Source organism: Leopardus geoffroyi, chromosome A1 (genome assembly GCF_018350155.1).
Source record: "Leopardus geoffroyi isolate Oge1 chromosome A1, O.geoffroyi_Oge1_pat1.0, whole genome shotgun sequence".
NCBI lineage: Eukaryota > Metazoa > Chordata > Mammalia > Carnivora > Felidae > Leopardus > Leopardus geoffroyi.
In genome coordinates, this window is record NC_059326.1 from 142,841,247 (window position 1) to 142,868,872 (window position 27,626).

At 42.0% G+C, this 27,626-nt stretch overlaps 1 protein-coding gene across 2 annotated transcripts in view; it reads right to left on the reverse strand.

Moving 5' to 3' along the window:
- ARSB (arylsulfatase B) overlaps positions 1-27,194 on the reverse strand; it is a 169,639-nt gene extending 142,445 nt beyond the window's left edge. The window contains exons 1-3 of one of the 2 annotated variants that reach the window (XM_045496480.1): positions 26,404-27,194; positions 11,188-11,374; positions 6,696-6,886 (exon numbers count right to left, since the gene is read on the reverse strand). In XM_045496480.1, coding sequence (XP_045352436.1) covers positions 6,696-6,886; positions 11,188-11,374; positions 26,404-26,721 — 696 coding nt within the window. In that variant the 5' untranslated portion in view covers positions 26,722-27,194. The remainder of the gene's footprint in view (positions 1-6,695; positions 6,887-11,187; positions 11,375-26,403) is intronic. The other variant, XM_045496489.1, reaches the window with a different exon arrangement.
- Between the last annotated feature and the right edge of the window lie 432 nt (positions 27,195-27,626).

The window sequence follows — 27,626 nt, forward strand, 5'->3', positions numbered from 1 at the left end:
AGCCTATGTTACACCCATTTCACAGATACGTTAACTGAGGCTCAGAAAGGTTATATGATTTGTCCACGTTCATATTAATTGCAGAGCAATTTCCTATTGGAATCTCCACTATTATGGTGCAGAGATGTATCAATAGATGCGTTAGCTTTTTGCTTTAGCCAGTAAACAAGTTCCCACCTTTTAAGAGAGAGTTCAGGATTTTTCCTAGGAGAAAACAAGTGAACACCATTCCTGGCTAGTCTTTGATCTAAGACCAAACATACGGCCAATTTAATTCCTGGAAACTAAGGAGTGTGATACACTCATTCTAGTTTACCTTTTAAACCAATTTATAGCATTTGACATTAGCGGTATTCTAGGTCAGCCTCTCCTTTTTTAATAAACCTTTCTGAAAGCACTCTCTTCTTTGTGCTCCTACAGAATTCCTTGATGAGTTGAAAACACTCAAAGAGACAACAACTGTTCAACCCAAGAATAATAATACAATTCTGTTAAAGTATTTGAGGCATTTCAATTTCATAAATGAATGGGGAAAAGTTACAAAGCAGACTGGGAGGGGGGCTCATATTTCATTCTTCATTACTGTTGATAAATTTTTAAAAATTCTATATTATACAACTTACTGGATAGCCTAAGAAATATACACATATGGAACTCAAAAAGACACCCAAATTTTTTAGTTCAGATCCTTGGAACTTAGAAACACCTTTTCCCCGAAGTCAAAATGTTTTTAAACAGCTGTTAAATGCTGAAATCATCACATTAAGACCTATTTAACGAAGGAAGTGAGGTAGTGAAAGGATGCCTATGATAATGTACAACCTATGCTTCATTTGTACATTACTTCTATGGAAAAACATTCCAAATTGCAACTCCAAAGGCCAACGCTCAAATCTTTGACACTGTTTGAGCTCTGCCTCCGCTCCCCCTCAATACGCACATTTTCTACTCCAGCCACACATACACCGAAACTTCTGAGTTCTCCCAGACCACAGTGAAGGGAACCCCGGGACATGCCCTGCCCAGGTAGTGAGGAAGGAGCCTGGGCTGAGACGTCTGGAGGGGAACAGATGTGCAGGGACATCGATGACCTCACAGTGTGGTATGAGGATCTGCTGTTGGAAAAGCTGTCTGGGCCTTTAGCACTAGATCAGACCAACCCCAGCCATCAGCCATGGTCTGGATGAGAACAGGATTAAAATTGGAAGACTACAACAATTTGCAGCCCACATAAAGTTTTTAAAATCAGGAAATATCACATAAAACTCTGTGGTTTTTAAAAAAATTTCCTTGAAAAATCAGAACTCCAACAACTCCATGCCCACGCTCCATCTGGTAACAAATGGCTGGAGCATGAAATAGAGGCCCTACTCCCAAGTGCTCTCCAATTTCTACAGCCTTCCCACTGTTCTGAGTGGCTTCACTTATTCAGGTTAGCAGCCTGGCCCCTGTAAACACCAGAGTTTGTGACCCTGGTCTAGATTCTCTGGGCAGGGCTGGAGAAACGAGAGAAGGGGCTCACTGCTCAAGGAGACCATGCTCTCAATCAGGTCATTACCAGCAACATGGCAACCCATCCACATTGGGAAGGAAAAAGGACAGGGGGCAGGTTATCCCCAGCCAGCAAGTGACCTCTAGAAGTGACAGCCAGGGAGGGCATAGGGAAGAGTTCTTAAGAACACATCAGGGGGCGGAAGTAATGATTCTTGGACCATCATTAGTCTTATAAATATTCAGTATGGAAATCATTCTACTCACATTCTACTCACAGCAAAACATTACCTGAAAATCTTTCCCACAATTATTCCTTAGGGGGCTAAAGATATGACCATCACCGTTGAGGGCTCAAAGTTATAAAACGGCAGCAATTCCCCCATTTTTCCAGTGGTCAGGCTTCTGTTAGTTCAAACAGAAGGAGCATAAGCTAAGAAGAGGGAGTAAAAAACCTCCTCTGAGGATGAGGCCTGTGACTGTCACAGGCCAGGCAAAGACCTCGCACTACCTGCCCAACACATCCTAATCACTTACAAGTATAGATAAAAGTGTTCCTCGAACAAAGTAAGTTCTCTTTTTTTTTTTCCCATTTCACCAGCAGTAATCTAGGGCCATACAGTGTATGGGCAGACATACACACACATCAACATGTCTCTGGTTCACCAGGAGGAGGCAAAATGGTGTAGAGGGCCACTCCTTTAATAAGGTGAGGCCAGATGCAACACAATTGAGAGTAGTTCCAGCCAATGTTGTAAACATTCAAAAAAAAAAAAGTTTCAGTGCTCACAAGGTGAACTTTATCCATGAAACAACTCATTCCCCCAAAAGGCTAGGTGTGTAACATTTCAATACTATTTTTAAATGAAAAAAAAAAAAAATTCATAGAGTACTCTTCTTTGTACTACACAATAGCCTAGTGGAAAAGATAATTAACTAGGGCTCTAGGGTTGTCCAATCACAATCAGGACCCTGCCTGCAGCCGCTTGTTCGAAAACCCCTGGCAGTGAACAGACATAGTCAATTTCCCCACACCTGCCTATGCGGGCTAAGCTCACTGATAGCCTAAAGCAAGCAGTCGCCATCCTGGGGATGGCCTCAGTTTTACTGTGCTGTCTACGGACTTGAGTTCTCATCATGCCTGGGCCTTTGGAGACCCACGGGCCCATTCTGACCTTAAAGACATGATTCAAAGCACTGTAGTCCTGGAGCTGAGTTTTGATCTCTCCCTTGCTCTTTCTTGGGTCCTGATCTCTGCTCCGACCAAGCCAGTTACAGCTGTCACCTTTACACCAACCCTAACTATAACCCTTTCAGGCTTCTTAAGAATATAAAACGAAATCCTAGATGTGAATCATGACCAAATGTTTAAGTATTACATAAAAGTATGACATTATTACCTAAAGTTATTAGAACGTTGATAAGATGTTGAGGGTTCTTTTCCCTTTCTTATTATGCCATACGACTCCTAAGATACATACTCCAAATATCCTCACCATGCTAAGAAACCTGATTTCAGTGAAGAAGAAAGCCTCACTTTCATTTCTTTAGTCAATTTTCCTAATCTAAAGTACAGATTTTAAAAAATATGATGCACTTGTAAATTGTTATTCTATTGGGGCTCCTGGGTGGTTCAGTCAGTTGAGCATCAGACTTTGGCTCAGGTCATGATCTTACAGCTCGTGAGTTCAAGCCCCACATCGGGCTCTGTTCTGACAGCTCAGAGCCTGGAGCCTGCTCCCAATCCTGTGTGTGTGTCTCTCTCTCCGCCCTCCCGTTCTCAGGTTCTGTTTCTCTCTCTCTCAAAAATAAATAAAGGTTAAAAAAATTTTTTCAATTGTTATTCTATTGTTGACTTTCAAATTAAGACACTTCTGTCCAACTGGTGTCATGGAAAAGTGTCTACCACTAGAAATTCACATTTGCTTTAAGAAGCTTCTAGTAGGTTAGATTTATGAGAAAACTTTTATTTTTATTCTGCAAAGTGTTGAGGGGGGCTATTTTTAACTGAAAGATAGTTTATAGACATGTTACTTTTACACTGTAGTGTTAGTACTAAAAGAATGACCCTGTAGAAAAAAAGACATTCCTTCCCAACACATGTGCAGTGGTTATTAGCAGTCTCTCCCTGAAACCAGCACCAACTGTGTTTCTGTGACAAAGCAGCTCCATATGCTCTTTTCCCCTCAAGTGCTCTTTAAAATAGGCACATTTTTAAGATGGCTTGTGGATACTTCATGTGTATTTCTTTAATGATTTCCACCTTAGGACAAGTGGCCTATGTTGCAGTCTATATATAACACCTAAGAAACTGGCACAGAATTAGATTCGCCATTGGGATAAAATGATGAAAAGCGCAGCTCCTGGAACTATGTGATTCATCATTTTACTGAGAATTGAAAATGTAAACATCTACATTAGCTGTCTCGAACAAACATTCTGGGACTGTCACTCAGTATTGACTATTTCATTCATTTATGTCCATGCTTGAAACTTTATCTTGAGGATGTTGGGAATGCTGGACACTGCTTCAGAATATTTCAGACACTGTAGGGAAATGAGCATTCTCTCATCTGGTAATTTCCGTAATGCTACCTCTGAGCAGCACTACATTAATAACACAAGTTTGGATAGCTTGTGAGCTCTTCGGGCCTCATTTCCCTTGGTTCCTGTGCTTTCCACACCACACCAAGATAAGGCAGGCCACCCACAAGGAACTATTTCACCCAGCTGCTTCCTCTTATCCGCTTAATGTTAGGGGCACTGTGAGAGAATACTCTATTGTTGCCTAATGGGAACTAATTTTTGCTGTAGGCATATTATAGTGGTTGCATGATTAAGGCAGTCTTATATTGTAAGCCTGTAAAAGGCAGCTGGCTTGAGCTTACCCCTCTGTGTTTGAAGGGAATCAATTATTGTGACTGCACATCAGAATCACTGGTGGGAGGTGGGAGCAGAGGGGTAATTAAATACCAGTGGTACACCCCCCCCCCCCCCCCGCCAATAAATCACAATATTTGTTACTGGGGTTTATTACAACCTTTCCAGATGAGCCCAATATACTGTCAAGACTGGAATCACCAAGCTGAATCACACAGTTGAGTTAATATTCTTTGATCTTGGATATTAGCTGTGAACTAGGGAAGATTGTTGAATGCATTTAGCTCTGGAGTCAGTGCGGGTTTCAATTCTGATTCTGACTCTCAGTAGCTCTGTGACCTTGAACAAGTTAACTTGTTTGCTTATATCTGTAAAACAGTGCCTACCTCAAAGGGCAAGGTAAGAACCATAATTCCCTTAAGACTTTATCTTATTGTTTGGGTTTTTAGCACTATCTATAAAACACCAAGCAGGGGCGCCTGTGTGGCTCAGTCGGTTAAGCGTCAGACCTCGGCTCAGGTAATGATCTCGCGGTCTGCGAGTTTGAGCCCCGAGTCGGGCTCTGTGCTGGCAGCTCGGAGCCTGGAGCCTGCTTCAGATTCTGTGTCTCCTCCTCCCCCTCTGTCCTTTCCATGCTCATACTCTGTCTCTGTCTCTCAATAATAAATAAACGTTAAAAAAAATTTTTTTTAATAAATAAATAAAAAAAATAAAACACCAAGCATACAGAGGAAAACTGAGAACCTAAGCCAATTACCTAGCATTATCTTTCCACATCTCTGAATATTGGTTCAGATCTAGATTTAGGACTCACATATGTCCACATATTGGAGCAAATGTTCTGATCCTACATGTTCCATAGCTAGCACAGCCACTCCAAGCTGGTCAGCATGTAAGAGTGATAAAAAGCCCAAGCAGGGCAAAACTGAGGAGAGAGATACCAGGTAAGACCCCCAACACTTAGAATAGGTAAAGGTATAGCCAAGAAGAAACTATGTCAAAAAGGGAGTCAGTGGCCAGGTACCACATCTGAACAGGTATATAAACTGAAATCCAAATTGTGATCTACCCTGAGGACATTCAGTTGCCAAAGAGGAAAACTGCAGAAAATTGGAAGCACCAGATAATCCTGCACATTCTGGAATTTGCTATGTCAGGGTCTTATTGAAGGACTAATTTCATCAGTGTCCTAATGCAGTTCTTAATGAAGCCACATTTTGGGCCCAGTATCTGACAACACGAATATGTGACCCAATTTTAAAGGTATATTCGGGGTCGCCTGGGTGGCTCAGTCGGTTGAGCGTCCGACTTCGGCTCAGGTCATGATCTCACGGTTCGTGAGTTCGAGCCCCGCGTCAGGCTCTGGGCTGATGGCTCAGAGCCTGGAGCCTGCTTCCGATTCTGTGTCTCCCTCTCTCTCTGCCCCTCCCCCATTCATGCTCTGTCTCTGTCTCAAAAATAAATAAACATTAAAAAAAAATTTTTTAAAGGTATATTCAGACAATTTAGCTTCTGAAGCTAACCCTAGATTAACAACAACAACAACAAAAATTGTTTTTAAGGCAATTCTGACTCTCTTCTATTTTTACCTTTAAATAAATCAAAAGATTCTATTATGTGACATACACAGTGAATTCAGTGTATTAAATGTAAAAACCAGGCTCATCAGTATACCATGTTTAGGGAATGAAAGATTTAATGTTGTTAAGATACACATTCTCGTGAAGTTGGTCTACAGATTCAATGAAATCCAAATCCGAGCAGGAACTTTTTGGTAGAAATTGACCAGCTCATTCTAAAATTAACATAGGAATGCAAAATATCTAGAATACCTAAAATACAAAGTTAAGAGGACTTGCCCTGAACCTAAAGCTTGTTGATCTCATAACAGGAAATTTGCCATAATATAGCCTCATCTTTGTACACAAGCCTATCACTTAAAAAAAGTCAATGTACTAATTGCTTATAGCACATGCACAAAATACACCAAAATAATAAAACTATATTTCTACTAAAACACTGTAGACACAGTATTCCTCAAAGCGTGATCTGGGGACCCATTTGGCATCAGAATTACCCTTGATGAGTTTCTTTAAAATGCTGATGTACAGATTTTCCCCAGACCCAAAGAATGAGTCTCTTAGAGATGGGCTCTAGGAATTTCTATTTTTATCAAGCTTTCCCGGGCTGATTCCAATATACTACAAAATTTGAAAAATCCCTAGAATGGATTTTTTTCCTAAACAAGCAGCCTTTTTCTATATTCACCTGAAGAGATGCTACCTTAAACACAATTTTGATATTAACAAAGAAGCAAGACTTACCTTCTCGGGTGGATGGCTAGTTATGAGGGCTGTAGCTCTTTCAGTAAATATGTTTGTCGAATACATATTTTTATATCCTGTTGCAACCTGTTCCCCATCTCGAAAATCAAGAGCACATCGTGTGACATTCAGACTGTCAATTAATGCACAGCGCTCATGGGAATAGTAATCTTCACTACCTAAGAGATATCCTACAACAAGAATGGGAGATGAAAGTAGTCAGCATCGCATAAAACTTGTTAAACAAACTAATGTTTCAGCCTTTAATTGCCTAGTGCAATTGATTACCCATGACAAGGCTAATCAAATGACAAGGCTAATCAGAGCACCACTTCTTAACATCTCTATATGTGTTAGCAGGAGGCATTAAAATGTTATTAAAAAAAAAAATCAAAACCATTCTTCAGGCAAGTCTTCAGAACATAAGGCTCTGTCATGTAACTCTCAAATTCAGTAAAGGTGACAAAATCTTAATCTTTTAAAGCTATCTAACGGCAAAAATAGCATACGGTTAATGTGATTTCTTACAAATTTTACTCTGAGGTGATCACATAAATGAACACAGGATTCAAATAATGTCGATATTGACCTTGGGAGACTGGCTTCAAGGTTATTTATAGAAGCAGCTCTAGGCAGAATCATCTTTAGTCAGATGCTGACACCCACTGGTGAATGATACAAACCTTTCCAAACAGAAGCTCTAGACATAATTTAACAGAGCCAAAAGATCAAATTAATGTGGTGCAAGAAAGTAGATTTTTCTACCTATGGCGATCTCAGTTTTGCCCCAAACTTGAATGGTATCAACTGCCTATCTCACAATTTGGATTTAAACATGAAAAGAAATGGGTTTTCTCAACGCATCGCTGTTTCTGAAAATGTTCTCTATTTTCCTAAAATATTAAAATCATGCATATTGTATGATTCCATTTATATGAAATGTCCAGAATAGGCAAATCTATAGATGCAAAAAGTGTGTCGGCAGTTGCCTAGGGCTGGTGGGGGAAAATGGGGAGTGACTGCTAATAGGGATGGGGTTTCTGTTTGGGGTGATGAAAATATTCTGCAATTGGATCGGACGACAGTGGCACCACCTGTGAATTTATTAAAAATCAATAAATTGCACACGTTTTAGTTGGGTGAATTATATGGTGTGTGAAATACACTTCAATACAACCATTAAAAAGAAATAAGCTCTGAGCCATCTCCTAACAAACAATGCTTATTAACCTTAAAATGAGGTTGATAAAATTGGTCTAGACCTTTCCCCAGTCCTGAACATTCTCTATCATCACAATCAAAAGCCTTACACAGTTTACATTAAAAAATGAATTCATTTTTAATTAATTTCCTCCTTTTCCATGATTCAATAAATTCAAAGTCCTGAATACAATGAATACCTTCGGTGTTAAGAACACCTTTTAAATAGTAATCTTTTCTCCTGATGTATGTAAGAGAAAGGGAAATCCAATGTGTTTGTTAATTAATATATAGTAGAGAAAGAAATGTATCCACAAAAGAAATTTTAGCCCTTATATGGATGATTAGAGAGGTCAGGAAACTGGGGTTCTAGCTGAGATTTTTAATAACTCCTGGGTATTAGAGCTTGAGGAAATCACTTCAGGTTATTTCTGTGTAAACGTTAAATGTTTTCTATTAGGAGAATATAAGCATAGCATATATTTGATTAAAAGATATATGAACTATAAATATTAAAAAGATATTACAAATAGGATGTTTCCAGGAATAGAACTATTTATTTACATACTTGGCCAGACTGATACCCAACAACCATGTGACAATCATAAACAGCTTTTATCACAACAGTGATTCACAGATTTGAACTTACATGCTGAGCCTAAAGAAGATGGCAACCTATGCTTTTTTGGGAAAAATCAGAAAATACTTTTTTTTATATTTATTTATTTTTGAGAGAGAAGAGAGAATGTGAGCAGGGAGGGGCAGAGAGAGAAGGAGACAGAGAATCCCAAGCAGGCTCCACGCTGTCAGCGCAGAGCCCAATATGGGGCTCAAACCTACAAACTACAAAATCATGACCTGAGCCAAAATCGAGAGTCCGACACTTAACTGACGTAGCCACCCAGGTGCCCCAGAAAATATATTTTGAACAACTAACCCTCTGACTTTTTTATTTAACAGTTTTATTGAGATATGATTCATATACCATCTAAGTCACGCATTTAAAGTTTACAATTCAATGGTTTTTAAGGTATTCAGAGTTGTGCAACGAGGCCCACAATTATCTGACTAGTTTTTTAACTTAACATCAAAGTCATAACAGTGATAACAACTGTATAGTCATTAAACCCTAGTATCTACAAATCCATATGAATGTGGGCTATTTGTTCATCTGAATCCTCAGGCTTCTCAATTCTCATAAAAGGATATGATTTTCTTCTGTACAATTGAATTTTTAAATACATGACTTGGCTTTTAGTAAAAAAAATTTAAAAACCTGTAGTCCTTTCTCTTGCCAGAGTATAGGTATTAACCCATCTTTCAGCAAAGGCCTGAGTAAAAATTGTCAAAGGATATACAGGCTGTTTCTTCCTCTAGAATTTCGAAAATGACAGAGGTCCGACACCCAAGTCTGACTTTAACCGTTATTTCAGGATGCTGAGGATATATCCAGCTTCATCAAGAAAGAATGCCATGATTAATTAGCAATGTCTAGAGAACTTGTATGGGAGCAAGGCGCATATGGCCTCATGCCTGATATCCCTGCATCTCAACTTTAACCCCAGATCCAACATGGCACAACAGAGCTGTGTGCTTCGACTGCATTGTTTGGGCTCTATATAATCACCGAAATGCACGGTTGGCACTCTTGCCCTATCTTGAATAAAAAGGAATGTTTCAAGAAACACGTACAAGAAAACCACCACTATATTACTAAAATGCTGTTTTTGACGATGTTGTCCACCTCACCTTTTCCCAAAGGAGAAATTTCTCAGGTCTAAGAGCCAGAAAATGCTTTACTCTTCCTGAACATCTGGCTTCCATTTATCTTATAAATAATGCGACTCTTACAACCATATCCTTTTTTTTTTTTTTTTTAGACATAAGAAATCTAAAGTTGCAGAGTTCAATGTGAAGTTCACCTACAGCCAGGAAGGTTTTTTGTGAGTTGGTGACATGCTGCAATTCCATCTTTTTCTACTCACCCTCATTTTTATTTTATTTTATTTTATTTTATTTTATTTTATTTTATTTTATTTTATTTTTAAACTTATTTTAGAAAGAGAGAGAGAGAGAGAACATGAGCAGGGGAGAGGGGCAGAAGGAGAGAAGGAGAATCCCAAGCAAGTTCACACTCAGCATGGAGCCTGACACGGGGCTCGATCCCAAGACAGTGAGATCATGACCTGAGCCGAAATCAAGAGTCAGATACTCAACTTACTGAGGCACCCAAGCACCCCTATTCTAATTTATTTTTAAACTTTTTATGTTCAGTGTGTTCCTTTTTGGATGTGATAGATTGTAAATAAACGAAGAGACAAATGAGAGAAGTACATAGCTAAACCACCAGACAGCACGAGATGAAAAGAACTCGTCAGAAAGACACATAGCCACTGGTAAGATTAATAGGCTGTTAATTAAGACACAGCTTGTAACAGGTTAAAAGAGGGTGAGTTTTAAAACTAACTTTGGGTTTCACATTTTTATACAGCTATCCAGTCCATAAAATACTTCTGATTTCTTATTAACCTTCCTATTGCCATTTGTTATTTATTTTTTTGATTGGTTTTCCCCAATCTAGTGATTTCAAAAACAGACCTCACAGAAGGGGAGAAGGATGCCAATGGAGTCTCCCCCACAGTCTCCAGAAAAAAAAAATCTTTGGGACAGCCCATGGAGAGAAAAAGATAGTGTGAAACTTCGTGAAGGAAATATTCGTGTGTTGGGTTTTACCTGGAATGGTTTTATTTTTAATTATTTTTAATGCTTATTTATTTTTGAGAGAGCGAAACAGAGCGTGAGTGGGAGATGGGCAGAAAGAGAGGGAGACACATAATCCAAAGCAGGCTCCAGGCTCTGAGCTGTCAGCACTGAGCCTGATGTGGGTCTCGAACTCACAAACCATGAGATCATGAGCAGAGCCGAAGTTGGATGCTTAACTGAGGCACCCAGGCACCCCTGGAATTTTTTTAAAAAGCAAGTGTATCCCCTTTTGGTAATAAGGTTTTCTAGAGTACAGTGGTCTCAGATGTGGACGTAGCAAACTCTTTCAAGGCCCCAACATGGCATTTAATACTCTGGCAAAGGTAAGTGCCTCCCTGTGGACTGCTGCCCACCACGAGCTGAGCAGAGAGCCAGGTTTCTGGAGGTGGCATTAGAAAGTTGCCCCACGGCAATGCTAAATGATTCATTCTGTGTTCAAGTTTCCAGCTATGTGATTACACTTGGGTGTGTTTTATGAGATGGCTGCAGCTAGTCTAGGTTGTAAAAGAAACATGTGCATTTCCATTACCAAAGTAAGTATCAAATCCTCGGCGGGTTGGAAGACATTCTTTCCGGTACATTCCCAGGTGCCATTTTCCGACCATATGGGTAGTGTAGCCTGCTTCTTTTAGAAGCTGGGGCAGGAGTTTTTCATCCAGAGGGACGCAGCTGGGCTGACAGGGCCAGATTATTTGGTGTTGTAAACCTGTGTGGATCTTAAAGAGATAAACACGAAATTTTAGATTGATGATGTTGAAACATTCTGAACAAGTAGATAAAGTGGATGCCTAACGTACTGCACATATCTGTAGACCTGAATGTTTAACTCAATTCCTGTACCAGCTCAAGGATATTTCTGCATGGTTCTTTTTTTTTTTTTTTTTAATTTTTTTTTCAACGTTTATTTATTTTTGGGACAGAGAGAGACAGAGCATGAACAGGGGAGGGGCAGAGAGAGAGGGAGACACAGAATCGGAAACAGGCTCCAGGCTCTGAGCCATCAGCCCAGAGCCCGACGCGGGGCTCGAACTCACGGACTGCGAGATCGTGACCTGGCTGAAGTCGGACGCTTAACTGACTGCGCCACCCAGGCGCCCCTCTGCATGGTTCTTTACTCACTTATTCAAATAAGGTAGTGAACATATAAACAGGATTGAAAAAAATGAATAAAAGCACTATAACAAACATTAGATATTTCAATAAATATTTATCAAGGAATTATGTTAGAAGTCATTAACCTAACATTTCACTTCCTACCTCAAAAAAAGTAACCATAATATGAAGTGTGAACCTACCAAGGAAAAAGTGTTCCAATTTTTGGGCACATGAGAAATTGGTGATTGGTTTAGAAGGAGCTTCTATAATTTTTCGAGATTAGGTGATTTTTTTTTAAGGGTTATTTGAAAATATAATGAAAATAATGACTTGCATGTCTTACTCTACTTTTATGGAAACGATAATTTCAAATGTCAGTGACCAACCTTTTCTTAAGAAAAAAAAGAAAGTAGCCAGGGCACCTGGGTGGCTCAGTTGGTTAAGCATCCAACTTTGGCTCAGGTCATGATCTCATAGTTCATGAGTTTGAGCCCCACATCAGGCTCTGTGCTGACAGCTTGCAGTCTGGAGCCTGCTTCAGATTCTGTATCTTGCTCACTCTCTGACCCTCCCCTGCTCACACTTTATCTCTCCCTTTCTCTCAAACATGAATAAACATTTTAAAAAATTAAAAAAGAAAGGGAAAAAGAAAGCAGCCGTCTGACCTGTAAGTTAAGAGCAGCTCACACTATTACGCCCAGGGTACAAGGACCACACAATAATCAGCTGTTAAGAAATGATCGCGTATTGAGTTTTGGTGTGAGATTAAAACAGAATATCCACAATTACATGAGAAGGCTATTAAAATCACCCTTCCTTTTCCAACCACCTTTGTAAGGCTAGATCTTCTTCATAAACTTTTACCAAAACAATGACAGATTGTAATAAGCTATCTTCTATTAATAAAAGACACATACAAAAATATATAACAATATCACTCTTCTTGCAATTATCTTGTTTGGGATAATATAGGTACTTTACACAAGTTATTTATGTTAACACATAATGGAATTATTATTGCTGTTTTTCAGTGAACAAAAATATTTTTAAACTTCCATTTTAATTTCTGATATGGTGAATTTTGAAAGGTGTAAGCCACCTAACATAAGCTCTTTAGGTTCCATAATAATTTTTAAGCAGATGCAGAGGTCCTAAGACCAAAAAGGTTGAAAAGTGATGTATAATGTCCAATAGTGGTCACTGGTGACAGAGATGATTCTTTAGAGAGGGTGGCAAAAGAAACTTCAAAAGGAGACATTTGAGCAGTAATCTAAATCAAGGGAGAGAGTGACAGAGCCTTGGAAAAAGCTGAGGCAAGAATCATCTAGGCATAAGAGATAAAAAGTGCAAAGACCCTGAGCCCTGAACTTGCTAGAAGAATCCGGAGGCCAGCATGGAAGCATTGTGACCCGTCACAGTTCCTATGCTGATAAGTGCCACTGCGCCCCCTGCTGGGGCATGACTGGAGTCCCTGGGGGCTCTGCCCTGCCCAGCTCCTCCCTTCCACCAAACCTCACACCCCTTCTCCTGCTCCTAGCTTAGCCAGGGAGGTACTTTCCTTTATATGAAATGGGGCTGGGGTCTCCCATTCAACTCTGCACTGGACACAAGCTTTCCCTAGAAAAGGCGAGCCACTCCTGATTTCCCTAGCATAAATGGGTCTCTGGGGACACAGAAGGTTGAGAGTGCCAGTTCTCAACCTGAGCCATAACTCTCTGGGCTCCATCAGCTGTCAGGTGGGTAGCAAGCAACTATTAATAAATGGCAAAAATGTGTTTGCAAACGATTCACTGGCTTTTATAATTTAGAGCAGAATGCATAAAGCTCAGGGAATTAAATCCCATCTCAGCTCTACCACCAAGGGCATATTAAGCATTCAACTGCCACAGTAATAACTGTAAGCTTTGTTATCAATAACATTTCTTTTAAAAATTTTTTTTTAACTTTTATTTACTTTTGAGAGACAGAGAGAGAAAGAGCACAAATGGGTGAGGAGCAGAGAGAAGGAGACACAGAATCTGAAGCAGGCTCCAGGCTCTGAGCTGTCAGCACAGAGTCCGATGTGGGGCTCGAACTGCTGAACCGTGAGATCATGACCTGAGCCGAAGTCAGATGCTTAACCGACTGAGCACGCAGGTGACCCTGTTATCAATAACATTTCATGCCTTCTCCACTACATTTCAATTCGCTTTCTTGAGAGATGGGGTGGCATAATAGAGAACATGCCCCCAGAAGCATGTTGTGGTCATGTGAATAACAGATAAAATGTACACTGAAACTTCACATCCGCAGTTTTATTGGCACTACTGAATACTGATTAATCACTGATTTTCTCAGATTCAAATACTGACTACACAGACCAGAAAGATTTTTATCTCATATTATTTTTATCTTATTTTAAATACATGGCAATAAACGGATACAAAGTAGAAGCCAAAAAAAAATTCACACTCACAATCTTTTTTTTCTCATTTATTATAAGCTACTATTGAAAAAAGCTTTCTCGCAAGCTTTGATACTGTTTTGATTTCATTTTTGGGTCTCTTTCCAGAACTGATGTTTTTTGAGTTGCACCTGCCATTGCTTCATTTCCTGCTATCTTTCCATACCCTTTTTTAAAAATATTTTTATCTGTTTTTGAGAGGGAGACAGAGCATGAGCAGGGGAGGGGCAGGGAGCAAGAGAGAGACACAGAATCCGAAGCAGGCTCCAGGCTCTGAGCTGTCAGCATAGAACCCAATGCGGGGCTCGAACTCACGGACCGTGAGATCGTGACCCGAGCCAAAGTCAGACCCTTAACCGACTAAGCCACCCAGGTGCCCCTCTTTCCATAACCTTTTAAAAGAATCATATAAGATATCTTTAAGGTGAAATTAAAACGGATTGCTTTTTAAGGTGATGGATACATTCACTCTCTTGATTGTGGTGATAAGTAGATACATATCAAAACTTAATCAAATTCTATACTTTAAATATGTGGTTTATTGTATGTCAACCACACATCGCTAAAACTATTTAAAAATAAAAGTGAGTTTAAGTTTTCTATTAAGATTTCTATGCCTTTCCTAGAAATCACTGGACACCTCCACTGGGATATGTGCCAGATGCCTTCCACTTGCTTTCTGAATCCACATTCTGCCTTCTGTCCTGCTCTCTGCCCTGGGGAAGCTGACCTATGGGAACCAAATCAAAGAACTCTGCACCTTCTGGCTTCTAAGTGGGTTCAGCCAAGGGGGAGCCCTGACACGAAATTACAGGGAGAGAAGAGATAGGTGGTTCTTTACTGCCAGACCAGGCCAGTTCTGTGCAGGCCATCCTGAAGGCAGCCTTCTCTACATGACACTTTCTGTCTCTAGGTTCTTTCCTTCCTTCCCCTCCGGTCCAGGGCTAGTAACAGCTCCACTGGGTTATACACTTTTACTTGGGGTCCCCTTCCCCCAATTCACACTCTTGAAAACAGTTCCCTTGTAAGTAAACTTCCCTAAATATCCTAATTTGGATATGCCAGCTCCTTCCAGCTGGGATCCTGAATAATAAGGATGTTACAATATCCAGGCAAGGAACAAGAAACACTGCTCTCAAAACACACACACACACACACACACCCCAAATCATAGAAAGACCGTCCATGGTTAACACTTGAAATTTATTCGACAGAAAATAAACCCTAGGTTCAAAAATTTTATAATATACACGAATTGGCACTGGTGCAGGAAAAGTAAAGGTAATTATTTTATGGGATTCAAAAGACTCATTGGAGATAAATGCTATGTGCAGATTTCTTTAAGTGGAAAGCTCATCCATCGCATGCAGAGAATTAACTCTGATAGCTATAAAGCACTGCCAAGGAATGCTGTGTGATTCGGTTTTCCTAGACCATGGGCATCAAGCCAGGTGGTCAGCTGAAGCCTGTTTCTATTATCTACAATCATATGGAGCAGAGAATTTGTTCTCTTCAATTCCCGAGAATTTATTTGACAGAGCATTTTTATGGCATTACTGGGGAAGTGGAAGCCAAACTCTGGATGACAGCCAAAAACATGTTTTTAGTCTGTTCAAACACTATTGGAAGTAAGGAAGCTGTAATGTGTAGAGAAGCAGTAAACAGGCCAATGCGGAGCTGGTTCCAACAGAGCACAGGACTACAGATCCACACCATGCATCACGGGGCAGGCTGATAACAGGGCACCAATAGGAATCAAGACAAAAAGAAGTGTCCCCTGGTAAACACAACAGTACGTAAAACAATTCCATCCTAGCACCCATCTTCAGTGTTCAGAGAGCATTACAGATGGAGAGGGTTATACGGATAATACACGAGAATCCAAAGAAGTTACTCTATACCTACCATGTGTGGCTATCCGTTCTTCATTAAACCAAATCCTCTCTCCAAAAACAGCTTCTCCTAAGATTTTACTGGACCATCAAGGATTCCCTGCACAAAAGCAAAGGGTCTATATAATCAGTAAAGGACCTGGCTTGTCTCTAGATTCCTTCCATGAGGTAAGTGATGAAAATCCTTGTGTGTGTATTTTGTTGCATATAAAAATGTATTTGATCCAGTGAGTTATTCTGTCCTGTGTAGACATGGAAGGAACTATCAGTGGAATGTCATGAACTTAAAGGGGGAGGGAGGAGGGCGGCTCCCACATCAGAACCTCTCACTTATCCCCCCTTTAAGAGGTCCAGGAACTCTATTATCTCTGATCTGGAAGCTCGGAGTACAATATTTCCACCAAACTGATAATAAACTCTCCCAGAGGCTATGTGAACCACTGCTACCAGTATGGCAATGAACGCTGTTTCTCCCCTAACGTAATTAGCGTTGGAATAACATCCTGTTGAATGGAAGGAAGATTCTGTCCTATCTGACCTGTGCAAGATGAACTCATACTCTCACTGTACCCAAGTATTTGTACACAGTACTTGAAAATTCTGCTACAGAATTTCAAGTACTGCTACAGTACTTGAAAATTCAGAAAAACGAGCAACTCCACCCTCCCCTTTTTGCACCAGAGAGCTAAGAGGGACGCTTCCTGACAGGAACACAATCACAGAACATGCTGGTGGCCAGCCAGGAGTTCAGAATTTCCAGCCTGTGTCTGAGTCAGTACACCACAGGTTTTAACCACGGTCAAGTACCACTCATGCCGCCTTAGGGTTTATTCCTGGAGCTGCCCCACAGAACAAATGGATCCTGGAGAATCGGCTCCCTCACCCCTTAAGCTTTCTAAAATGCAGTCAGCTGCCCATGCTGTTGAAGCCAAGAGCTACAGAACACACATTATGTGTGTTAGGGGCCTGACTTTGCCATCTGGCCTGGTCCTCCAGAACTCGGGCTGCAGAACTGGCTGGTGTCACTGACAGTTTTAAGGGTCTATTCATTTTGGTGGTGATTAGCAAAGAGTGTAAATCTCTGACTAAACCCACAAAGGGATGTTGTTTGTAAAAATAAACAAGGCAAAAACTGTTTCAGTGCCTTCCTCTGTTTAAATTATAAAGCCAACCAAAAGCTCACAATGAGAAGGTAGGAAAATATGGAGGAAAAGAAATTTTTAGCAAAATGATAAGAGTAAAGAAACAAAAACAAAGAGAGTTACCAGACAGTAACAACTTACACTTAAGGTGATTCTTGAAATAACAAACCTCAAAAATCAATCAGCAAAAACATCCCGTAAGTCAATGGGTCATACTCCACTGAGCCCCAAACTTATTTCCTTATTGCCTCATTTCCAATTACGTGGGAAGTAAAACATGTAAAATACGGAACTGTTTCTTTAAAACATCTTCATACGTCCAGAATATGGCCTCCAGGTGCCTCTACCCTTCTGGGAAAACGCCTCTTGGCTCTGGCTAGGCTTAGGAGAGACACCTGGCTTTAGCAGAAACAAAAGATCCATGAGATCAGGTCATCCGTGGCTCCCTGCATTATAGCCATGATGTGCTTTAGTAGGGGGCCATCTTATCTGTCACTATGGAGCTAAAGCATCCTATGTTTCTCCCCCTAAGGAAGCACAAGAATACAGGCTCATAAGTGCTTTCTCTTCAGAGGCACCTATGGCCCCCGTACTGTATGCTCCTTTTGCCTCTCGCTCCTTGGAGGCCATTTCCAGAGGGTCCTGTTAACCCTCCCAATTTGTGACCTCCTTCCTTCCCCAATCACTCCACCTACTTCTAGCTCGTCACTGCTCTTTGCCCTACTTCTAGTCTTAGAGCCCAGGGAGAGGCAAACAGGGACAAGAGTCCACTGAGGGGCAAGCAGGTGGGGGGATGATAAAGAATGGGTAGGCAGGATGCTGGGTAGGCAAGATGATAAAGAATGGGTAGGCAGGAAAAGAGGCAAGGAGGAGAGGGCATCCTTAGGCAGAACCCCTTCCTCTTCCCATGCCAGTATGCAGTGCCCTATTCTACCTGCAGCCATGGGTCTCAGCAACTTAAAGCAAACTCAAAGCAAAAGTCAACAATCACCCACAATGCTCCTGCACAGCCTCCGTCCTACATTTCCTGTCCAAGGCTCTGCTTCAGGGGTGAGTGAAAAGCCCTGAGATGTCCTGTCCGTTTATCAGCATGATTAAGAAAAATGTGACTTGGGTCCCTTAAGAGTAAAACCTTGAAGTCATCTTTCATTGCTTCTATTCTCTGCCAAGGTTACAGAGTTTTAATGGAGTGGCCCCCTCAGTTCCCAAGGTAAGTATGTTCCCAATTGAGGACCAAAGTTACTTTTCTTGTTTATTTATTTTTTCCTAGAAGGAAGTGCTCCTACTAAGGCCTACGACTTTGGTTACCCTTTAATCTTTTTAGATTCTTAAAAAGGAAGCGGGGGCACTAGCAATGGCAGACCAACCATACCATAAGCAGGGAAGATCGTGAACTCTCACAGGAAATGCTCAGGTGTTTAAGTTCTTAGCACATTCGTTCATTTCACATTCACATTCAACACTGAGTGCTTCTCTAGGCCAGGACCAAGCAGAACAATCCTACCGAGAAGTCACAACAGAGAACAAACCACCACACTTAAAATGTGTACTAAGAGTGCAAAGGTAAAACGAATATTTCATATTGAATAGAGTCAATGTGTAAGAATAAAGAAATTCAGCATTTTCTTTTTTTATTTTTTTTTTAATTTTTATTTATTTCTGAGAGAGAGAGACAGAGTGCGAGTGGGGGTGGGGGGCAGAGAGAGAGAGGAAGACACAGATCCGAAGCAGGCTCCATCCAGACTCCCAGCTGTCAGCACAGAGCCAGACAGGGGACTCGAACTCATGGACTGTGAGATCATGACCTGAGCTGAAGTCGGACACCCAACCAACTGAGCCACCCAGGCGCCCCAGAAACTCAGCATTTTCAAGTCTTCTTTTGAACTAAAAAGCACTATACAAATTCTATTAGAAAAGCTGATGCATTTTTATTTATCTGGTCACTTTTACAAATACCTTGATTACGTATTTGTATTGAAATATATCTGACATATAACACTGTAATTTTAAGGTGTGCTGCATTTAAACACTGTGATATCATTGCCATTGTAGCAATAATTAACACGTCGACCATGTTCTTTTTAGTGGTTGGAATCCTGAAGTTCTAGTCTCTTAGCAAATTTGATGATTTTATTTATTTTTATTTTTTTATTATTATTTTTTTAATTTTTATTAACTATTTATTTTGAGAGAGAGACAGAGTGTGAGTGGGGTAGGAGCAGAGAGAGAGGGAGACACAGAATCCGAAGCAGGCTCCAGGCTCTGAGCTGTCAGCACAGAGCCCGATGCGGGGCTTGACCTCAAGAACTGTGAGATCATGACCTGAGCTGAAGTCAGACGCTTACCGACTGAGCCACCGAGGCGCCCTGCAAATTTGATGATTTTAATACAGTATTGTTGACTAGGTTGACGATACTGTACAATTAGATTTCTAGGTCTTATTTACTACTTGTTGCAAGTTTGTACCCTTAAACAATATGTCCTATCCTCCCACCCTCTAAAGGATTTTTAAATATATTTTAAAAAATTTTTAATGTTTATTTTTGAGGAGGGTAGGGGCAGAGAGAGAAGGAGACACAGAATCCAAAGCAGGCTCCAGGCTCTGTGCTGACAGTTCAAGCCCATGACCTGTGAGATCATGACCTGAGCCGAAGTTGGACACTTAACCAACTGAGCCATCCAGGCGCCCTAGGATTTTTAAATTAATATTTCAGTCTTGAGATTTCAACCAAGGGGATAATGAATATAAAATCTATTTCATTATATGCACAATGTGCCTCTGAAGGATACTAAGAAACTAATAAATAATAAATAACAAATAGGGGCTCCCTACAGGAAGGAAGGCTGAGAGTCAAGACAGAAAGTTTTTTTTTGTTTTTTGGTTTTTTTTTCACACATAGCTCTATTTAAATGTCTTATATTTGAAACCTGGAATATATTTCCCAAAGAAAATTTTTAAAATAAGCTTTATTTTTTTTTTCAATATATGAAGTTTATTGTCAAATTGGTTTCCATACAACACCCAGTGCTCATCCCAAAAGGTGCCCTCCTCAGTACCCATCACCCACCCTCCCCTTCCTCCCACCCCCCATCAACCCTCAGTTTGTTCTCAGTTTTTAAGAGTCTCTTATGCTTTGGCTCTCTCCCACTCTAACCTCCTTTTTTTTTTTTTCCATCCCCTCCTCCATGGGTTTCTGTTAAATTTCTCAGGATCCACATAAGAGTGAAAACATATGGTATCTGTCTTTCTCTGTATGAAAAATAAGCTTACTTTAAAAAGGTGGAGTAGGATAAAAAATTTAATTCTAACTGGACTAACATGTATACAAAGAATGCCACATAGCACTTTATTGTGGCTCCTTAAAATATATTTACTTAGGGGCGCCTGGGTGGCGCAGTCGGTTAAGCGTCCGACTTCAGCCAGGTCACGATCTCGCGGCCCGTGAGTTCGAGCCCCGCGTCAGGCTCTGGGCTGATGGCTCAGAGCCTGGAGCCTGTTTCCGATTCTGTGTCTCCCTCTCTCTCTGCCCCTCCCCCGTTCATGCTCTGTCTCTCTCTGTCCCAAAAATAAATAAACGTTGAAAAAAAATTAAAAAAATATATATATATTTACTTATAACACTGTTAGATTAGAAATATGCTTTAATAGGGGTGCCTGAGTGGCTCAGTCAGTTGAGCATCCGACTTCAGCTCAGGTCATGATTTCATGGTTCATGAGTTCGAGCCCCGTGTCAGGCTCACTGTTGTCAGTGCAGAATCCCCTTCGGATCCTCTGTCCCCCTATCTCTCTGCCTGCCCCCTGACTCTGGAGTGCTCTCTCTCTCAAAAATAAACAAACATTTTTTAATTAAAACAAAAAGAAATATGCTTTAATATACAGTAGCCTTCAATGTAACATCATTATGAAAACCTGAGTAAGTTTAAATTTAATATTTTATCCTGAGCAGGCAGCATTAGCACAGGGAGACCCTGCCTCCCTCTGTGAGCTCCTACCCGCTTTTCATACCCACCTACACTGAGTTCCGATCACAAAGGCCTCGTCCCCTTCTTAAAAAGAACTCACTGCAGCCTTGAGCCTTAACTGGCTGTCCCTCCCACTGTGTTAAATTCTCTTTCCCAGGATCTTTGAATGGTTCATTCCTCTCCATTCTGGCCTCTGTCCCCAACACCTGCGTGGAGATAATTTCCTGAGCAACTTACACTTGACCGACTTTATTTTCTTCTCTACATTTATTACCAGGCCATTTCAAGTCACCCAGTGGGGCACCTGGATGGCTCAGTCAGTTAAGCGCCTGACTCCTGATCTCTGCTCAGGTCATGATCTCCCGGTTCGTGATTCAAGCCCTGCATTGGACTCTGCACTGACAGTGTGGAGCCTGCTTGGGATTTTTTCCCTCTCCCTCACTCTCTGCCCCTCCCCTGCTCGCACTCCCTGTCTCAAAGTAAACTTTAAAAATAAAGAAATAAAATAAATTCACCTCGCTTATTCATTTGTTTATATGTTTATTTCATCCCGTGCTTGGTCACTCCTCATCTCACCTCCAACAGACTATAAGCACCAGGAGATCCCCAGAGTATAGCACAATGCCTGGCATAAATAGCTGCTCAACAGATATTTGTTGGATGAAAGAATGAACGAATGCATCAAACTAAATGGTGATAGACTGAAAGCTTTCCTCTCAGATCGCAAATAAGAAAAGGATGTCCACTCTTGCCACTTCTAGTCAACATTGTACTGGAGTTTCTAGTCGGGGCAATTAGGCAAGAAAATGAAATGAAAAGCATTCAGATTGGAAAGGAAAAAGCAAAACTATTTCTATTTGCAAATGACAGCATCGTGTATATAAAAATCCTAAATACCACACAAGCACGCTTTCAGAACTAGTTAAGTTCAGCAAGGTTGCAGGCTACAGACCAAACATCAGTTGCATTCCAAACACTAGAAATGAACAGTTGAAAATGAAATTAAGAAAACAACTCTATTTATAATGATATCAAAATGAATAAAAACTTAGGAATAAATATAACCAAACAAGTCCAACACTTGTAAGCTGAAAACTACAAAACATTATTGAAAGAAGTTAAAGGGGCGCCTGGGTGGCTGAGTCGGTTAAGCATCCGACTTCAGTTCAGGTCATGATCTCACAGTTCGTGGGTTCGAGTCCTATGTCGGGCTCTGTGCTGACAGCTCAGAGCCTGGAGCCTGCTTTGGATTCTGTGTCTCCCTCTCTCTCTGCCCCTCCCCCGCTCCGGCTCTGTCCTCTCTCTCTCTCTCTCTCAAAAATAAATAAACAGCCTTGTCTTCCTTGTTATCAAATAGGGATAAAAGTAGTAGCCACCTCATCGGACTGTGAGACAATTAAATGAATTAATATAAAGTGCTCAGAATGGTATCAGTATATTGTGTCTAAGAGCAATAAGGCTCCCTAGTTCCCAAAAGGTTGGCTCCTTTATTTATTTTTTTAAGTTTATTTATTTATTTTGAAACAGAGAAAGAGAGAGAGCGTGCACGTGCAAGCAAGAGAGGTGCAGAAAGAGAGGTAGAGAGAGAGAGAATCCCCAGGGGCTACACACTGTCAGCACAGAGCCCAATATGGGGACTTGAACTCACCCACTGAGAGATCATGACCTGCGCCGAAATCAAGAGTCCAACTGACTGAGCCACCCAGGTGCCCCAATGTTGGCTCCTTTAAAAAAGGATGCTTGCTAATCTGAAGTAATTTGCCATTGGGTCTCCTGAACCCAGAATCAAACGGGAGAAAAGTCAAGCAAAAAAGTCAAGTGAGGAGGCTAGCTTGCTACACTGAGTGGGCTCTAAACTATTTTGGAGTACACAGCTTCTACCCTTCCTTCACATCGTAACCACAGGGTACTCTATGCACTTTTTCTCCTCCAAGACAGACAGTGGTGACTGGTGGAGGAGGATGTTAGGGGACAAAAGCAGTCAATTATATGAACAAGTTTTGTTTTTATTTTCATTTTTTAACATTTATTCATTTTTGAGAGTGAGAGAGGCAGAGCATGAGCAGAGGAGGGGCAGAGAGAGCAGGAGACACAGAATCAGAAGCGGGCTCCAGACTCCAAGCTGTCAGCACAGAGCCCGACTCGGGGCTCAAACCCACAGACTACGAGAACACGACCTGAGCTAAAGTCTGACGCTTAACCGACTGAGCCACCCAGGTGCCCCTATATGAACAAGTTTTTTGAAGTATGGTATTTGCTTTCCTGTTCAAGACTGTTGGAAGAGAGGAAGTTAGAGAAATGAATGGCCCTCGCATTCTTCTGCAATTTGAGTTCAGTTCTCTTATTTCAGAGCAAATGCAGAACTATTCTGGGCAGACCTTGCCTTCTCTCCTTTCTTCTTTACACAAACATTCCTTTACTACAAACTGTCCAGGATAAGATCTGCCTTAGAGCAGAGCTTCCTGATTATACCTTGCAGCCCAAGCCAGACCTGTGGAAAGGACTTACGGTTGATGGTGAAGGCAACCATCCTTTATCTCCATTGCAAACCCTGGCTACAGCTACTTCTCGGGCCTGTAGTCAAACTATATTTTTTCTGTTTCTACAAGTCTTCAGATCACTGTGGAAATCGTTATTGCAAATAAACCCTCCCTTCTCTTGATCTCAGGACATGAGGCTAGAGTTGATCTGAAAGGCTACATGCACATAGACTTAAGAGGGGAAGTTTCAAGCATATCCCATGACTTGCATGGTAAGGACTCAAAATATGCTTGTTGAATAAACAGTCCGTATATAAGGTGGTATGCTGGTGTTCTCAAATGGTAACCATTTATTGTATTTAATATAGTCATAATCACATCAGGATCTTATAAAAATCATCAACCTTATTCAGATTAAGCAAATAGGATATAATTTTATAGGTCTGAGAGGACTAATGGATACAGGAGAGGCACAGACCCAATTTAAATACTTTCTAGCTGTGTATTTCTTTTTTTTTTTTTTTAAGGTTATTTATTTTGAGAGGGAGAAAGAGAGAGAGAGAGAGAGAATGAAAGAGTGGGGCAGGGCAGAGAGAGAGGAGAGAGAGAATCCCAAGCAGGCTCAGCAATGTGGGGCTCGAACTCCCGAATCATGAGATCATGACCAGAGCCAAAGTCAGACCTTAACCAACTGAGCCATCCAGGAGTCCCTCTAGCTGTGTGATTCTTAACACACTATCAAACTTCTACAAGTTTACTTCCTCATCTGTAAAGGGAGATTGGAAGTTCTAGCTACCTCATGGGCTATTTCAAGAATTAACTTTAAAAACAGTAAAGCACCATGCAAATGTTCTTGATATTCTTAGTTATTTAACATATGTGCACACTCTACAAGTATAATATCTCTGTTAACTACATAGAAGTTTTTAAAGAAAAGCTTTTAAAGAGATAATGTCAGATATCACTTTACATCTGTCAGACTGGCTAGTATGAAGAGAACAAGAAATAACAAGTGTTGGTAAGGATGCAGAGAAAAGGGAACCCTCCTGCACTTTTGGTAATCAGGTACATTGATGCAGCCACTATGGAAAATAGTACAAAAGCTCCTCAAAAAATTAAAAATAGAGGTATCACACAACCCAGAAATTCCACTTCTGGGTAGTTATCCAAAGAAAATGGCCAGCCAGGGGTGCCTGGGTGGCTCAGTCAGTTAAGTATCAGACTCTTGATTTGGGCTCAGGTCATGATCTCATGGTTTGTGGGCTCAAGCCCTGCCTCAGGCTCTGCACTAGCAGGACAGAGCCTGCTTGGAATGCTCTCTCTGCCCCTGCCCCGCTTGTGTGCTCACGTGCACTTGCTTGCTTGCTCTCTCTCAAAAAAATAAACTTCAAAATTTTTAAGGAAAATGGTAAGCCAATCTGAGGCGATCTGTTCACCCCTATGATCTTTGCAGAATTCTTCACAATAGCCAACATACGGAAGCAACTTAAGTGTCCATTAATGGATGAAATGATAAATTAGATGTAGTATATATACAATGGAATACTACTCAGCCATAAAAAAGAATGAAATCTTACCATTGTCACATGGATGGACCTAGAAGGTATAATGCTAAGTGAAATAAGTCAGAGAGAGACAAATACCATGCGATTTCACTTATATGTGGAATACTAAAAAACCAAACAATGAACAAACAACATAAAACAGGAACAGATTCATAGATACAGGAAACAGTTGGTTACCAAAGGGAGAAGGGCTGGAAGGAAGGCAAAAAAGGTGAAGAGGATTCAGAGGTACAAACTTCTAGATATTAAATAAGTAAGTCATGGAGATATAATACACAGCATTGGGAATACAGCCAATATAACACTGTCCTAATTTTGTATGGTGACAAATGGTAGCTAGACTGTGAGGATCATTTTATAATGTATAAAAATATCGAATTACTATCATGTACACCTGAAACTAACAGGATAGTATATGTCAATTATACTTTAATGACAAATAGAGAAAGATGCTCAGAGGCATTGAACACAAGTTAAATTAGAAAGGAATTATCAGCAACCCAAGAAAAATCAATCTGCGTAGGTTCATCGTGCTGAGAACTTGGAAAAATGAATCTCTGGTGACAGGCCTAACCTAGGACCGCAGCGTTCACAAGGAGCAGAATCGCACCCACTGCAGGCACTTTTCCTTTAACCCATCACCCAGCCACGGCTTTCCCGCTCCTCTCCTCTCACTGCTCCACTCGGGGGAGCCCAGCCCGCTCCCTCTCCATCGGCCCTCTTCAGGACCTCTCCGCAGAGTCTACTCTGACCCTTCGGCCTACAGGCTCCCGGCTCGGCTCGCAGGCCCAGCAACTAGCATTCCGCCAGACGCCAGACACCCTTTCACCTCGACCTTTAGAAAACGGAAGACAGAAAAAGCACCGGAGGAGGTGGGGTGCCGGGGCTGCGGATGGCCTTGGAGCGGGCATGCGCAGAGGCCGCGGCGGCCTGCGGGCCTGGGAGAAGCGGAGAAGGCACCGCCAGGGTGAGCAGTCCCCTCGCTTGGACGCTGCTCGGGGAGCTGACCCCGGCTAGCCAGCGCCCACCCCGGCCTCCCGGCCCACTTCCAAGAGGCTGCGGGGGCCGTCTGGCGCGCTGGGGCAGGAAGGCATAGTGGCGGCTCCCGGAGGGGCGGAGCCCCGCGCCGGCGCAGGGTTGGCGGGCCGCCGGGGGCGCTGCGTACCTGGTAGCGACCCGTGAGCAGCTGGCTCCGCGATGGCGTGCACAGCGGTTGCGTGTAGTAGTTGTCCAGGAGCACCCCGCCGGCTGCCAGCTCGTCCAGGTGCGGCGTGCGGATATTCGAGCCGTGGAAGCTCACGTCGTTCCAGCCCAGGTCGTCCGCCAACACGAAGACGAGATGGGGCGGACGGTCGGCCCCGGCTCCTGCGCCCGGCCGGGACGGCAGCAGTAGCAGTCGCAGCAGCAAGGGGAGGACGCCGGGGAGGAGCGGCCGCCGCGGGCTGGGACCTCGGGGCAGGCTCGCAGCGCCGCTCCCGCCCATCCTTCGCGGCCCACGGTCCCAGAGCCTGTGGCGCCGCCAGCCTCAGACACCGGTTATAGAATCAGGAACTGGGCGGCCGGGGCCTGCCCCGCCTCCGCAAGGGATTTCACCCGCGGCCGACTGCGGGCTGGAGAGACCCGGCGCCCGAGCCCCCGCCGATCCCGGGCCGGTGTGACGGGGGAGGAGCCAGCGGAGAAGCACTCGGTGCTCCCGCAGCTCAGCTCCGTGGAAACTCACTTGATAGGAGCCACGATTGCATCGTAGCATCCTCAAAGAGGAGCAGATTTGTTCTTTTCAGTAACTCATCTCAGTTTACAAAGTCTTTTCGTTAAATTTCGCAACAACCTCGGCAACTGGAAATTTAGTTAACGCACCTTTCTTCCCTCACTCCCCCCAATAAAGAAGCTTTTAGTTGGTTGAGCCTAACCCGAACTCAGATCCTGAGCTGTGTGATGTTTTAAAGGTCGTAGGGGAATCATTTCCGGCAAAAGACCTCAGCCTTGTGCAAGTGAGAAGTCGTTGGAGAGGTAGAGCTCTAGGTGATGTTTCAGGTTCATTTTGAATAGTATACGCCTGTGAAGCCACTTCCTCCTCACTACCCAGAAAGGAGCCAAATACACACTCCGATTGCAGGGTGCCCTTTTGAAGGTGCAGTTTTACTGAGGCTGCCTGAGGATTGTTTGGAATGTCTTGTGACCATTGAGTAGCTCATTAGTTTGTCTAGGTAGAAGCCCCTTCATGGCTGGCTCCCTGACACTCAACTAGTGAACCAAAGAAGTAAAGTATCTTATTTGCCCGAAATCATCTGTGGATGGAAGGAAAAAATACCCTTAATCACATGCTCATTGAATTGGGAAGTTAGCCTTATGATTAGTACATTGCCATCCAAAACTTTCTGCCTGTTC